At 38.8% G+C, this 13,644-nt stretch overlaps 1 protein-coding gene across 1 annotated transcript in view; it reads right to left on the bottom strand.

Annotated features, from left to right (window-relative positions):
* Positions 1–13,180, bottom strand: part of LOC309493247 (C-type mannose receptor 2-like) — a 54,618-nt gene extending 41,438 nt beyond the window's left edge. The window contains exons 1-3 of the mRNA XM_082162409.1: positions 13,153–13,180; positions 12,936–12,974; positions 12,475–12,843 (exon numbers count right to left, since the gene is read on the bottom strand). Coding sequence (XP_082018535.1) covers positions 12,475–12,843; positions 12,936–12,972 — 406 coding nt within the window. The 5' untranslated portion in view covers positions 12,973–12,974; positions 13,153–13,180. The remainder of the gene's footprint in view (positions 1–12,474; positions 12,844–12,935; positions 12,975–13,152) is intronic.
* Positions 13,181–13,644: the final 464 nt, after the last annotated feature.

Here is a 13,644-nt window from a genome sequence, read left to right as displayed (position 1 = left end):
TAGAGGCGCCTGGTAGACGGTGCTCTAGCCTCTGTGATGGTATTCGAGACCTTCCCTGGGAGGTCCCAGGATACCCGTTGAGGGGCCACACATGCAGGGCCCATAAGTCAGGGCAAGGATGCCAAATCGTTCCATTCACCTGTGTGAGGAGATTTTTCCTCCTTGGCACTGGCCAGGGAACAATGTCCATCATCTTCGCCAGCTCTGGAAACCACGCTTGGGTTTTCCAGAGGGGGGCTACTAGAAGGACTGGGCATCCACTCTCCTCGATCTGTCTGATGACCTGAGGGATCATAGAGACTGGCAGGAACGCATATAGAGGGCGTCTGGGCCAGGGATGGGCCAGCGCGTCCCTGCTCTTCGAAAAGAACATTGCGCAATGAGTGTTGTTTCCGAGGCGAAGAGGTCGACATCTGCCTTGCTGAATACAATCCATAACAGACAAACCATCTGTGGCTTGAGAGACCACTCGCCTGGGGGAGTGTTGTCTCTCGATAGCATGTCCACACCCAAATTTTGGGCTCCCGGGACATGAGCAGCTCTCAGAGAGTGTAGGTTGGCATGCGACCAAAGGAGGAGATTTCTGGCCATGAAGTACAGGTTGCCTGATTTGAGGCCACCCTGGCGAGGACACCACTCACATGTTGTCCGTGCGGACTAAGACGTGGTGTCCCCTGAGGTCTGGCAGAAATGTGCCCTCATTTCCAGGCAGTTGATATGTAAGCTCTGGTTGAGCCCGGAGACAGATTTGCCCTCACACAGCGCTCCCCAACCTTGGTTGGAGGCATCTGTGAAAATTACCTTCCTCCTGGCGGTCACACCCATAAGCACGCCCGACTGGTACCTAATTCTATCGCCCCTTTTGCTAGCAGATTTTGCACTTCGGTGTGAGGGCTCACCGAGGTCTCGACGACCGCCTGAAACTGTGGAGGTCTGCGAGCGAACTGGCTTTATAATGTTCAAAACCCATTTCGACACTCTGGGGATGGCTTGCCAGGCCTGGGCCCTTGTGGCTGGGGTTTGAATATACAATGGGACTGGGCCGCCTAGCATATGGGGACCTAATACCCTTGTGTTGAGTTTTGTGCACATTTTCTCTTCTGGGCTGTGACAGGCCTGACACAGAGATAGAGTGACAACTGAGGGAGGGCGCCTAGTGAAGGGGAACCGATTACCTGTGTGTTGTGTGTGTGAAACATACTCATTTTGTGCTTTATTTGAGTTTGACACTTGGGGATGGCTCGCCAGGCCTCAACCTGTGTGGCTAGGGGTTGAATGGAAATTGGGGATGGGCCGCCTAGCATAGGGGGACCTATTACCCGTGTGTTGGTTTTGAAATATGCTCTTTTGTGCTTCATTATTTCAGTGGTGCGTGTCTTATGACGGGTTCGAACTGATTTGTGAACACTCATGTCTCGCTCTATCAGAGCTGCTGTAGAGGCAGTGACTATCTGTGATAGCGCACGCTTCGCAGCAGGCGTGCTGACTGGAGTGATAGTGTGCGGTATCAGTGGAGCGTACTTTGTAACGGGCCTGGTGACTGATTTGAGAACGTTTCCAGCCACCTGTGAGCGGGGGGCTGTAGGGGAAACATTTATTTCTCACTCTGCTGTGAGAACAGCGTTTGATTGCAGCGGTGCGCGCATTACAGCGGGCCCATTGACTGCAGCTATAGTCCACTCTGTTTGTTTGGATTGACAGAGAAGTGCTCTTATTGTGCTTATTGGCTCTCTGATAAAGCAGCGTTAGTTTGCAGGGGGTGCGTGCTCGTAACGGGCCCTTGCTGCAGTTAACCCCCTGGGGTCAGCTATCGCGCCGGCGCGATAGGCTCGCTTTTTTTCTTATCAGTGCAAAAGAGACTCAAAATACTCTGTTGACTTTGATCTTACATACAAGTGTCATACATCATTCAATCCTGTTAAGTGTATATATTTTTTTTGTGTATTCTCACAATAAAAACAAACTGCTGTGCTTTTTTCCAAATAAAGAAAAATAAACAAATTATGCAAGTTATGCCTTCTCTCTGTCAGTGAAGTCCATTCTGAAACGCGTCTGAAAATGAACTATAACCCAGCGAATACTCAGTCAAACAGTCACACAGGCACACAGGCATGAAGCTTGAATTCTGTTCTTTTAAATGAAGTAATTTATATAAAAAACTAATATTCTCAGTTTATGTAATATGTGTGAAAAGAGAGAGATGACAGTCGTTCTCATCTCAGCTCATTAAGTTTTAATGTGACCCCGCCCACGGAGAGCGCGCGCTATTCAAACGCAAATGATCTGAAGCATCCATGCAAACCTGTGAACACCCACAATCAGCTGGATAACACACACCGCGAGTAATCAGAGTCATGTACTTTACGACACTGTGAGGAATAACACTATCTTAATAATAATCCTGGAAAATTTACCTCAGAAGTGCTGGACGTTTAATTTCGAGGAGCAACGGATCCAGCTGAGGAATAGGTCAGTTCTATATTTGCTTTGTTCTAATCGCAATAGTGTTTGTACGCAAAAAGACTGTTTAAATATGAATCGCGTTTTTGTGTGTGAATGAATGAACAGCTTTTACCAAACTCTATTGCTATACTGAGATGAGTAAAAATCGACTAGAAAAATCGGATAGATTATAAAGTTTTTACTGTAAAATACTGCCACATCAAATAAGCTTGTAATGTTGCCAATTTCTTCTCATATGTTATATTATATATATATTTATATTATGTTTTGTCAAAAATAAAGTCATCAACTAAGATGTTATTATAGTGTTTGTTCCAATGTAGGCTATATTCATACGTATGATAAAATGTATACTTTAGTTTTTACAAAGAAAGATTACACTGGAAATATTGTTAAAATTGTAATTGTTGTTGTAATTGTATAACCTTTTTAATAAAATAGCAAAAAATAAATAAATACAAGGATAGATCCAACTGTGAACCAATTTTGTATGGGACTGTTCGTTTTTTATTTAAGGGGCCACCGGAGGAGTTTTGAGATCTGTTGTCAAAAAAGACATGACCCTCCCTTCGCCAGCAATAATTTTTTCTATGACCCTCCAAAATGTTTGTGAAAAAAGGCATGACCCTCCCCGATAATTTATTGATTAGCCTACTTCTGTACTGGTTTGCGCTTGGCAAAGATGTTCAGATAGCCATTGTTTTTTTGTTTTGTTTTTTAAACCATAAACTCTTGCTTTCTCATCTTACTAGGGCTGTAACGATAGACCAAACCTACGATTCGGTTCGTATCACGATTTTTGATTTTAGATTTGAAAAAAATCATGTTTTCGGTGCTGATGTTTGTGACTCGTTCAACATGTGGGTGGGGCTGCCAATAAAGCATCTAAAAGCTGTCACAAAGAACCAGCAAAAGTAATGATTATTAATATGTCAAATATAGCAAGGAAACATTTTAATTGTTTATTAATAAACAAGTGTTTTCTGTGTCGACTGCAAAGATGAAGTTGACGTTGCGTTGCGATCTTCTCAGAACGCGCCAGAGAGAAATGCACATTTCATAAGCAGAAAGCAGTCTGTTTTCCTTCATTTTGAATTGTTCTGTTTAAAAGTAGACATTTCAAGCTTTCTATATATTTCTCAGGTCTGTGAGGCAAGTAGCATACCTTACGCTGAGTTTCGGTTAATTTATGAGACAAGAGTCCAGTTCACTCGCCCGCGCCTCCGTGATTATCTATTTTCTACTATATTTACTTCTTATTTATTAAATCCAGATGAAACATTGATTAAAATTAAGATACAATCAATAAAAAAATGAAATTCACTTTAAAGAAAGGCTTTGTGCTTTCTGTTTGAGGTCTCTGTGAAATTTTTAAAGTCGCTTTCAGAGCAGTCATGTCCGTAATGGAGAACTGTCACGCCTGTAACATTGTTTTTTTTTTTTTTTTTTTTACATAAATGCGAACACGAAAAATAAAATAAAAATAATATTTTATGTTCTGTGGAGGCCGATCTTTATTCATCCGGTGGGTATATATCTTTTGGTTTGCACAGTGTAATTTATAGAAGAATTACTAAAACATATTTTGCCACCTAAAAGTTAAAGATTTTTTTGTGTCACGTCACGTCACATGTGTATTTCCCTCATATTAAATATAAAATTTAATGTGTAGACTGATATTTTTCTAATGTCTTGACTCCTTTATTTTTCTAATGTCTTGACTCCAAAATATTGGTATTAAATGCATTTTCTGAGAATTTATATTTCAAGTTTTGACTGCAAATGTTACGTCTATAACACTGGAATCGCCCAATTTTAACGAATTTATCCTCAACTAGTTTTTGTGGTGTAGGTCTACGTATTTTATTATGTTAACTTAAATAATACTAATAGTAATTTAAAGATGTGGTAGCCCTACATCTTACACATCGTGGAAACAAAATAAGAATGGAACTAAAATATGGTAGTATCGCGCTACAGCGCACATTCTATCAGCAGCAGTTCTGGCGCCCAGTCGCAATACTGTAAAACTCGACATTCACATCACATGTTAATGCAGTGGTAGAGTTACACTCACAGGACACTGTGCACTTATTCGCAATCACAAAAGTTCATTATTTGCTCGTGCTTTAAAGCTTTGCCGGGTAAACATTTCATTGGCATTCTGTTCTGACATGATGCATTTTTTCTAAGCGCGAACTGAAGTGCGCGCGCACTGTCAAACAGCGCCAAACTGGATTTTTGTTGGGTCAGACCCATCTGATATCGAAGGGGGGCTGATAACGCGAGATCAACATGGAGCTAAATGGAAAAAAATATCACCAAACAAGCCACTTTGAAATGTTGCTGTTTTCATGTATATAAAAGTTGGGTGACCCTCCCCCAGACTAAAAAAAGTTGAATGACCCTCCCCTCAACAAAGAATAAAAAGACATGACCCTCCCCTATTTTCCTCCGGTGGCCCCTTCCATAAATTGAACGGTCCCTATTATATATATATATAATATATATATAATAGCGCCAGAACTGCTGCTGATAGAATGTGCGCTGTAGCATATACAGATGGTGGACAACCAGAATGCCTATTACCGCCGCGCCAGCTGCCGCGGCGAAATCACCGCGGCAAAAATAAACCAGCCGCATTTCAAAGTCGTTCCCGAAATGACCGCCAGGTGGCGCAAAGGGACATTGTGCAAAACAGCAGCAATTGCCGTATTTTAAAATGTAAGTGGGTTAAATATAAAACCCTAAGCCTAATAGGCATATTTTTCATATATATAAATAGGCCTATTAGGCTACAACAGAATAGAACCAAAGATAGAATCAATTTTAGAACTGAAAAAATAGAATCAAAAGTTAAAAATAGAGACGATATTAGGAGCAATGACGCTGAATATTTTTACTATTCTATTGAGGAATTAGATAAATGAAGAGCTCTCGTGAGCGATACAATTGCATAGTAATTTATAGTGATTTCAAAAGCAGTCCTTAAAAAATAAATAAATGGAGTAGTGTGGCATAATTTTTGAGAGATTACGTGGAACGCGTTTTAGTTAAGATCCTAGTTTCAATGCCCTTAATGTATATAGGCTAGGCTACTGCTTTAAAAAAATGTCACAACGCGTTTTGAGATTGTTTTGAATTAAACATTGAAGTTTAAAATGTAGTGTTTTGGCACACCAGGCCGAGTGGCGTTACGCATTGTTCAAAAATCAGGTTTTATTCTGGCATGTTGAATTGGCGTTAGAATTATTTTTTTAGATTTAGATTTTAGATTTCGTTAGATTTATTTTTCTCATAACAGCTAAAAAAACTTAATATATGCCTTAATATGACCTACTTAATATAGGCAATAGGCATATAATAGCCTATATAATAAATTAGCAAAACTTGGCCACTAAATATTTAATTTTCAATTATTTTAATTATCACATTTAAAGTTTTAATTTTATTAAATTGAACAAGCGCAACAATCAGCATTTAATCAAATATTCTAAAAGATGTATTATTAATAATAATGTTATTTCAACATAATATTTCTTTTTTTTCGACATAATATGTGTGCGTGCAACAAGCAAGATGTGTATTTGTAAATCCGGTGATGCGTGCATTGATTTTTATCAATAAACTAGTGTTTTCTGACAGTGTCGACTGCAAAGATGAAGTTGACGATCGCCATATTTGTAGTGAACGCACTTAGAGAGAAATGCACATAAAGACATAATCAGAGAGTAGCCTTTTTCTTTTCGTTTTGAATTATTTCGTTTGAAGACATTTCAAGCTTTGTGTATTTGATGTATTTATCATGTCTGTGTGAGGCATACGCTGAGTTTCGTTAAGTTAGGAGGATGAGATGCGCTCCAGCTGACGTGCAACGCAAGTGACCGCGCGGGCGCCTCCATGATTAGTGTCTGTTATATTTGCTTCTCTTACTTATTAAATCCAGCAATTGGTTGATGAAAAATTTATTAAAATTAAGATACAATTTATAGAAAACGAAATTCACTTTAAAGAAAGGTTTTCTACTAAACAAAACTTAATGAAGTGGTCAAAATCATGTCTGACCCACTCCATATCCATCTCTCGATATAATGCATCCTATCTTACTCGTGCTGTTCACTTTTCATATTCAACATAGATGGAAAAAAATAACATTATAATATTTTAACAAATATGATACTAAATGAGATTATTTAATGGCTACAACAGTATAGTAGGCCTATAGACTCTATTTGTACAAATTGCTGCACATTAATTTAATTAGGCTAAATGAAACCTTGTAACGAATTCACACTGTAGGGTAGAATGTGTACAGTTGAGACACCTTAAATAACTTGCGTTCGCATCAAGCACAAGTTGTGATTTTTGCTGTGCACTTGCATATTAGTGTCAGCTGGGAAGGAAATATAGAGACCAGACCTCTTGGAACTTTAATTGAATACATAGCGTTGGTAAAGCATACTGAAATTACATCCCTACAAATTTATTAGGCCCTACTGAAAATAAATGTATCGAATTTAAGCAAAGTAGCCTAAATGTTAAGACTGTAAGCCCTTTGCTTTTTTACGTAGCCTATAAAGGACTCTTATAGCCGACTTTGTGTTAATTTAATTTGTAGAGGATTTTTTTAACTCAAACATTAACACTGAAATAAATTAAACTAAATTATTGTACATTTTTTGGCACACCACGACGAGTGGCGCTATGCATAAAGCCAGGTTTTATTCTGGCATGTTGAATTAGTGTTCGACAAACGCGGCGGCGCGTTCATTTGAATGAAGAGCGCTTCTCGCTCGTGTGAGCGAACACATACTGGAACGTTAGGCCATGTCGCAACGAGTGAATCGTGGCCGAGTGGTTGAACTTACGTTACGATCATTTAGATGACACGGGTTCGAATCCCGAACTAACTTGGACTACTGATATTTTTATAATGCATTTTATAGTCTATTGTTGATGCAGAGAGATTTGTCTAGTTCTAAAACATATATATATATATATATATATATATATATATATATATATATATATATATGACATGACGTTTAAACGACAAACAATAAAATCAGAACCAGTATTCTGTTGCGTTCATGGTTCCAGTGGCAGTAATGCATCCACGGCTTTTCAAAATGTCACAAAGCGTTTTGAGATTGTTTTGAATGAAATATTGAGGTTAATAATTAAGTGTTTTGGCACACCACGACGAGTGGCAAACTCTTTGTTTTGTTTTGCAAACTCAGCTAGCCTGTGGGGGGTTTGGAGAAGGCAATAGTTGCTTTATCGTGGGGGTGCAGGACAGAGGTGTTAATGTTCCGTCTTTCATATGGAGAGTGTCCGAGCCAGCCTGATGAGCAGGCAAAGGCAAAATTCTTTTAAGGATTAATCTCAAAATCTCCAAAAGTCCATAGCCTACGTACAGTAGGCCCTATATCTTATTAAATTATATATTGTAGTTTTATTGATTATATTTAAAGGTTTTCTACACACAATTTCAATTTAGCAGATACAGAGCTCTTTAATTCGCGACCCACCTCGTTTTATTGTAAGGTGAATTCAGCAAGGCATGTTGTATATTTGAAGGAACAAAAGCTATTTGTTACAGTTTTTTCTTCCGTGATTTGTGTGGATGACACACAGCGACATATACAGTATTATCAGCTGTATGTTGTTTTTTTACGCTGAAATGCTTAATTTCGAGAAAGCGCGCAGTGAGGGAGACCAAACTTACTAAAAAAATATCCAGCGCGAGAGAGGCAAAGAAAAACGCCTGTTCTTAATTTATGTTGCTTTGAACTTTTTTCGTTTTGTACCGTTTTAATTGAGCTGCAATTTCTTTGACAATAGAAATGTAAAATGTTGCAAGAATAAGAGTCTGTGTTTCTTATTTTGCATCACAAAGGGAATAAACTCTATCGATGCAACCCTGTTTAAATAAAAAAACTGTCCCGACACTTTATTCATACTTTGAAATGTGCGATGGGTTTTCAAACTTAATTAATTTTCTTTTTCTTTTACATTTTCATTGTTTATTTTTTAATTGAAAGCAATACTGTATTGAAAGTATTTTTCTGATTTGTTCGATCTGTTTTGAAAAATGTCTTCCGTTGCTATGGCCGGGTATAACTGTCAGTCATCTCAATCTCGTGAATGATTCACACACACAAAAAAAATAATTTAGCAGATTAAAGACGAGCTTAATGCAGCGGCTCAACTGGAATGTAGCAAATTTATGTTGTAATGTACAATTGATAATTAAACAAGATGATTGACTTTAATAAACAGATGCATATTTAAGCATCAAGAACGGAAAAACATAAACACTGTCAGCTACACTGAGATTCGATCTCAGATCGTTTGAAGCTCCGGGAGGCTATTGTTAATGCATTGACCACAGAGCTATCGTCTGAGCTATCAGATAGAATATAGATAGAATAGCTATCGTCTGAGCTATCAGACGATAGACTGAGCTATCATCTGAGCTATCGTTCCCTAAAAGTCTGTTTTATTCTCTGCTTTGTTTGTTTATATTTTTACATATTCAATCAGTCTCATTTTTGTTCAAATAATGAAAAAAGTTTTTTTTGTTTTTTTTCAAGATCTTGCGCCATGTTTTTTTTTTTTTTTTTTTAAATAAACAGATAGGAAACTTACCTTTTAAAATGCCGCAGTTGCTGCTGTTTTGCCCTGTCACTTGCGCCACCCGGTATAGCCATTTCGCGAACGACTTTGAAATTCGACTGGTTTATTTTTGCTGCGGCAGTAATAGGCATTGTTGTTGATTATTTATTAAAGAATTCAATTGATAATCATAACAACATGTAAGCCTATTTAATTCTGAATATAACAAAGAATGCTTTGTTAACATCGACTAACATCGGTTAGTAACTGCAAGTCCTGAAAATGTTTTAATTTTACGGTAAATTATTTTAATTTATTTCACTGTTATGTTTCAGTTAATAAATCTACAAACACATTAAAATAACACGAAGTAAATGACAAGTAACCTATTGACATAGCCTTTCTAAATTATAGAAAAACTGGGCACACAATGTTAACGTGTGTCTACTTTGTTTAAATTGAATGAATTTGATTCGTTTAACCACAATATTTATCTTGAATTTATCTGTGACCTCAGCTCAGATTACTGCCGCGGCAGATTACGTCATAAAGAGAATAAACTGACACTTTTCAAAGTCTGTGATTACAGCGCCACTCAGCGGTAAAAGGCAGCAAATACACATCCCATTTTTGCCGCCGCGGGAACGGCGGCGGTAAAAGTCTCATTCTGGTTGTCCACCATCTGTATATATGATTTTCACATATATATATATATATATATATATATATATATATATATATATATATATATATATATATATATATATATATATATATATATATATATATATTGTCCTTGCATTCTTTCTTGTGGCTCAGTGACACACCTGAATGAAAGGCTCATTATGAGTTGTCTTCTCAGGTGTGAATCACGCCCCTACGCATATTGCCTTTCCAAACAAAAAGTGTCTTGCAAAATTTTAATCAATGTATTGTTTTTATGTGAATGATTAGGCAGGATGATTTTCACATCATTTTGAAGAAAAAACTATAGGCAACAAAATGCATTATTCAGAAGTCTTGTGGACACATTTAGAATGTGTTTTGTGGCCTTATTTCAGAAACTTTCATTTTTTTGTTTTTTCAATAACCATGCATAAACATTATTCTCTCAAAAATACAAACATGTACATACATGTTGCTCACATATTATGGTAGCCCTGTTTGTGCTAAATAGAGTGTAATTACACCTTTGCCATTAATATGTTTATAAGCAACTGAAAAAAGCACAAATGTCAGGGCATGTCAGAACATCTCAAAGACCCCAAAAACACCTTAGACACCAGAGTGTTAAAGCATCTACAGTCACCTGAGCTAAGATGAAACTGTGAGGGATGAGCGAGCTCTCTTTGAAGGTGTTGAATAACACCGGAGAAAATACTTTCTCTGGAGAAAGTGAGTCATGCGGGAGGCGGGGCCGGTGTGGGCTCACTCGTTCTGATGCTCATTGTGTTTGTCTGAATCATGCAAAGGACGCACAAGACGGAGCGTACCAGGCGCAAGAGAATGGCGGCTAGTTCTCACAGTGAGAACAGCCGTCGTGAGAAAGAGCAGTTTCAGCGTGGTTTGATTCCAGGCATAAAACGCACTTGTTGTGTCTGAGTCACGGAGAGGGCTCTGCATGACGTACAGAACGGGAAGGCGCAAGGGCGGGGTAGCTCTCCGATGTACAGAAAGCTAGCCACGAGCACAGAGAGAGTGGCGGCTTGTTCTCGCAGTGAGAACAACCGTCATGAGAGAGAGCAGTTTCAGCGTGGTTTGATTCCAGGCATGAAAACGCACTCGTTGTGTCTGAGTCACGGAGAGGGCTCTGCGTGACAAACAGAACGGAAGGGCATGGTAGCTCTCTTGTGTCGTAAAGAGAGATAACCGTGTGCACAACTAACCGCGCGCTTCTTCCGTCGAGGCTCAATGAGGGAAGGAAGCGGGTGAGTGCGCGAGAGAGAACAGTTTCAGTGAAAACGCGCTTGTTCTGTCTTAGTTACGGAGAGGGCTCTACGTGACGTGCAGAACGGGAGGGCGCGAGGACGGGGTAGCTCTCTTGACTGAACAAGAGCGAACATCTAACCACACGCTTCTTCCGTCGAGGCTCAACGAGGGAAGGAAACAGGGGGAGCGCGGGAGCGTTTTGCCGTCCGAAAGGAGAGCTAGCCGCGAGCGCGGGAAGTGAAGTGCAGCCTATGTGTGGAGAAGCCCAGGCACATGCAGAGCAGAGAGGCAGAGAGGCGCCCGCACAAGGCACAGTGGACGAAGCATTTTTGAAACATGTACATATGCTTAGAAGCATTTAAAGGATATAAAAGTTTTCTCGCCGGATGGCCTCAGGAGAGCAGCGACAGAAGAGAAGTGGCTTCGAGGTGAGTTGAAGTTGTCCGCTGTATACAAAGGCTTGCTCTAGCTGTTCTGGCTTGTGTCCACGGCGAAGGCTTCAGAGGAGTCAGAGACGTGAAGAGTCGCTGAAGGAGAAAAAATCTGATATTTGGCCAGAATGGGCTTCCTTTATAGACTAAGGCCACGCCCATTTAGGTGCGCTCTGACGTGTTGGGCGCCAAGTCATTTGATTGGGTCGCGCGTCAGAGCCGCTTGGCCATAGGTTGTGCAGTTGCCGCAGCACAGCCAATGGGCGAGCTAGACGCTCTGCTGTGTTCGCTGTGCAGCTGCACTGCGTTTTTAATTATTAGCTTCAATATTTCTCAAGGAAAAGAGTTTCCCCACTGCATATTAGCTACACAATACGAAGTGACCGTTCTCGAAAAGGAACTACAAAAAAACAAAAAACATGAACCAAATTAAATAATTATTTGAGGTCATTTCATATGCTCCACTCAAAACTGGACTTTGGTCCGGCTGGGCATACACTTCGATTTTCGTCCATTTTTTGAGCTGAATTCTGACTTGAGCGACTCGTGCGGCAGATTTTCAGCTTTGTTGTGCAGTGTAATAGGGAAACGAGAGGCGATAAACCTCTCCTGATCGGCAATCGGATGGTCTGATGAATTTCTGCCATGTCAGTAATATTGGTCGCTTCTCCTTTATTTAATATTTACTTAATTTTATTATCACGTGAAAAGTGAACCATTGTCCATCATTTAGCATTTGGTGATAAAAACACAACAGTGGTAGGTATACTAAGTCAAGAGTAAATCTGAAGTCAATTATTAAGTACTATCAGTTATTTTGTAGTTACTAGAGCTCTTGTGTGAACTATTAAGTTAACTATACTAACTAAGCATACTATTTCTATTTCACTTTACTTGTTTGTTTTTTAAGGCAATCGGTTTGCAGGCTTTTTTTTTTTTTTTTATAAGTCTAACTAATTAGATTTTACAGTACAAAATATGGTGTATCTTTTATAAATTAATGTTTATTGTGATTGTAGGGAGCTGCACTTACTCTTAGACGAATTGCAGATGAAAGTCAGGCTACGATCACAATACCAATCCTCCCATTTTCCATTTTTCATAAAAGCACAATAATCTCTGCCATCAGGTTGTTTATCAGCCCAGTTCAGATAGAGTGCAGGTTCACCTGAAGACCACTGCCATTTATCAACATTATCAACAATCTTCTTCAGTCCAATCCAGAAATACTGATCACCTCCATCATTCACACTCTTATTCAGCTCGTTCATGTCATTCATGTTGTCAACGGTGGCCAGATCTGTGTATTTCTCTCTGCAGAATCTCTGAGCTTCAGTCCAGTTCTTCAACACGTTTATAAAGTGATACTGACGCTGAACACATTCAGATACGGAGCAGAGAGCTGTGAAAGAGAGCGTTTGATTTAATGCTTTTCATAACAGGGTCAAACCTGATGAAACTATAAACCATAAATAAAACAACAAACACACTCACCAATGAGAAGAAGAATCAAATATAGAGTTTGGTCCATTTCTGAGGAAAAACACATTGGAAAAACTCAGACATCAAACATACCCAGATTCATTATGGAGTAAAATATGACAATTTCAGTGAGTATCTTAACAACAGTATGAATTCACTGAACACAATCATTCAGACAATATTAACATCTGAAAGTGTAATTGTGTTTGAAGAATGAACATGTTCTTACTTTAGAGGTCGTGTGTTTCTGTCCTGAGTCTGATGTTTCTGTCTGCAGATTTAAACTAAGTGATTATTATATCTGCTCTCATCCCTCATTCATCACATCACATCATTTGTGTATTGTTCTAAATCTAATTTTCATATTTGACTTCCTCCTTATTTGTGCATTGTCCACCTCTCCTTTTCTTTATTTGCATATTGACGTCAGTATCAGTAAATTGACAAGTTCTGTAGAATAAAGTATTGGCAACAACATGGACTAATCAGCAAAATATATACATGTAAACATTCATAATTTATATTTGAACATTCACAACTAAGCAGCTGCTTTAATGTTATTGCTGGACTGTATAACTCGTGGTACATCCCCGCATAAAAAACATAGGCCTAGTTAAAATTCACAAAATTGAACGAGTTGTTGTAAACAAGCCAAAATACATGAGAAAGGATGATGTACATTTACATGCAACAGAAGAGTGGGGATTTAAAATAACCTGTG

Source organism: Leuciscus leuciscus (assembly GCF_965113295.1).
Source record: "Leuciscus leuciscus genome assembly, chromosome: 2".
Lineage (NCBI taxonomy): Eukaryota > Metazoa > Chordata > Actinopteri > Cypriniformes > Leuciscidae > Leuciscus > Leuciscus leuciscus.
This window is presented reverse-complemented; position numbering and strand designations above follow the sequence as displayed.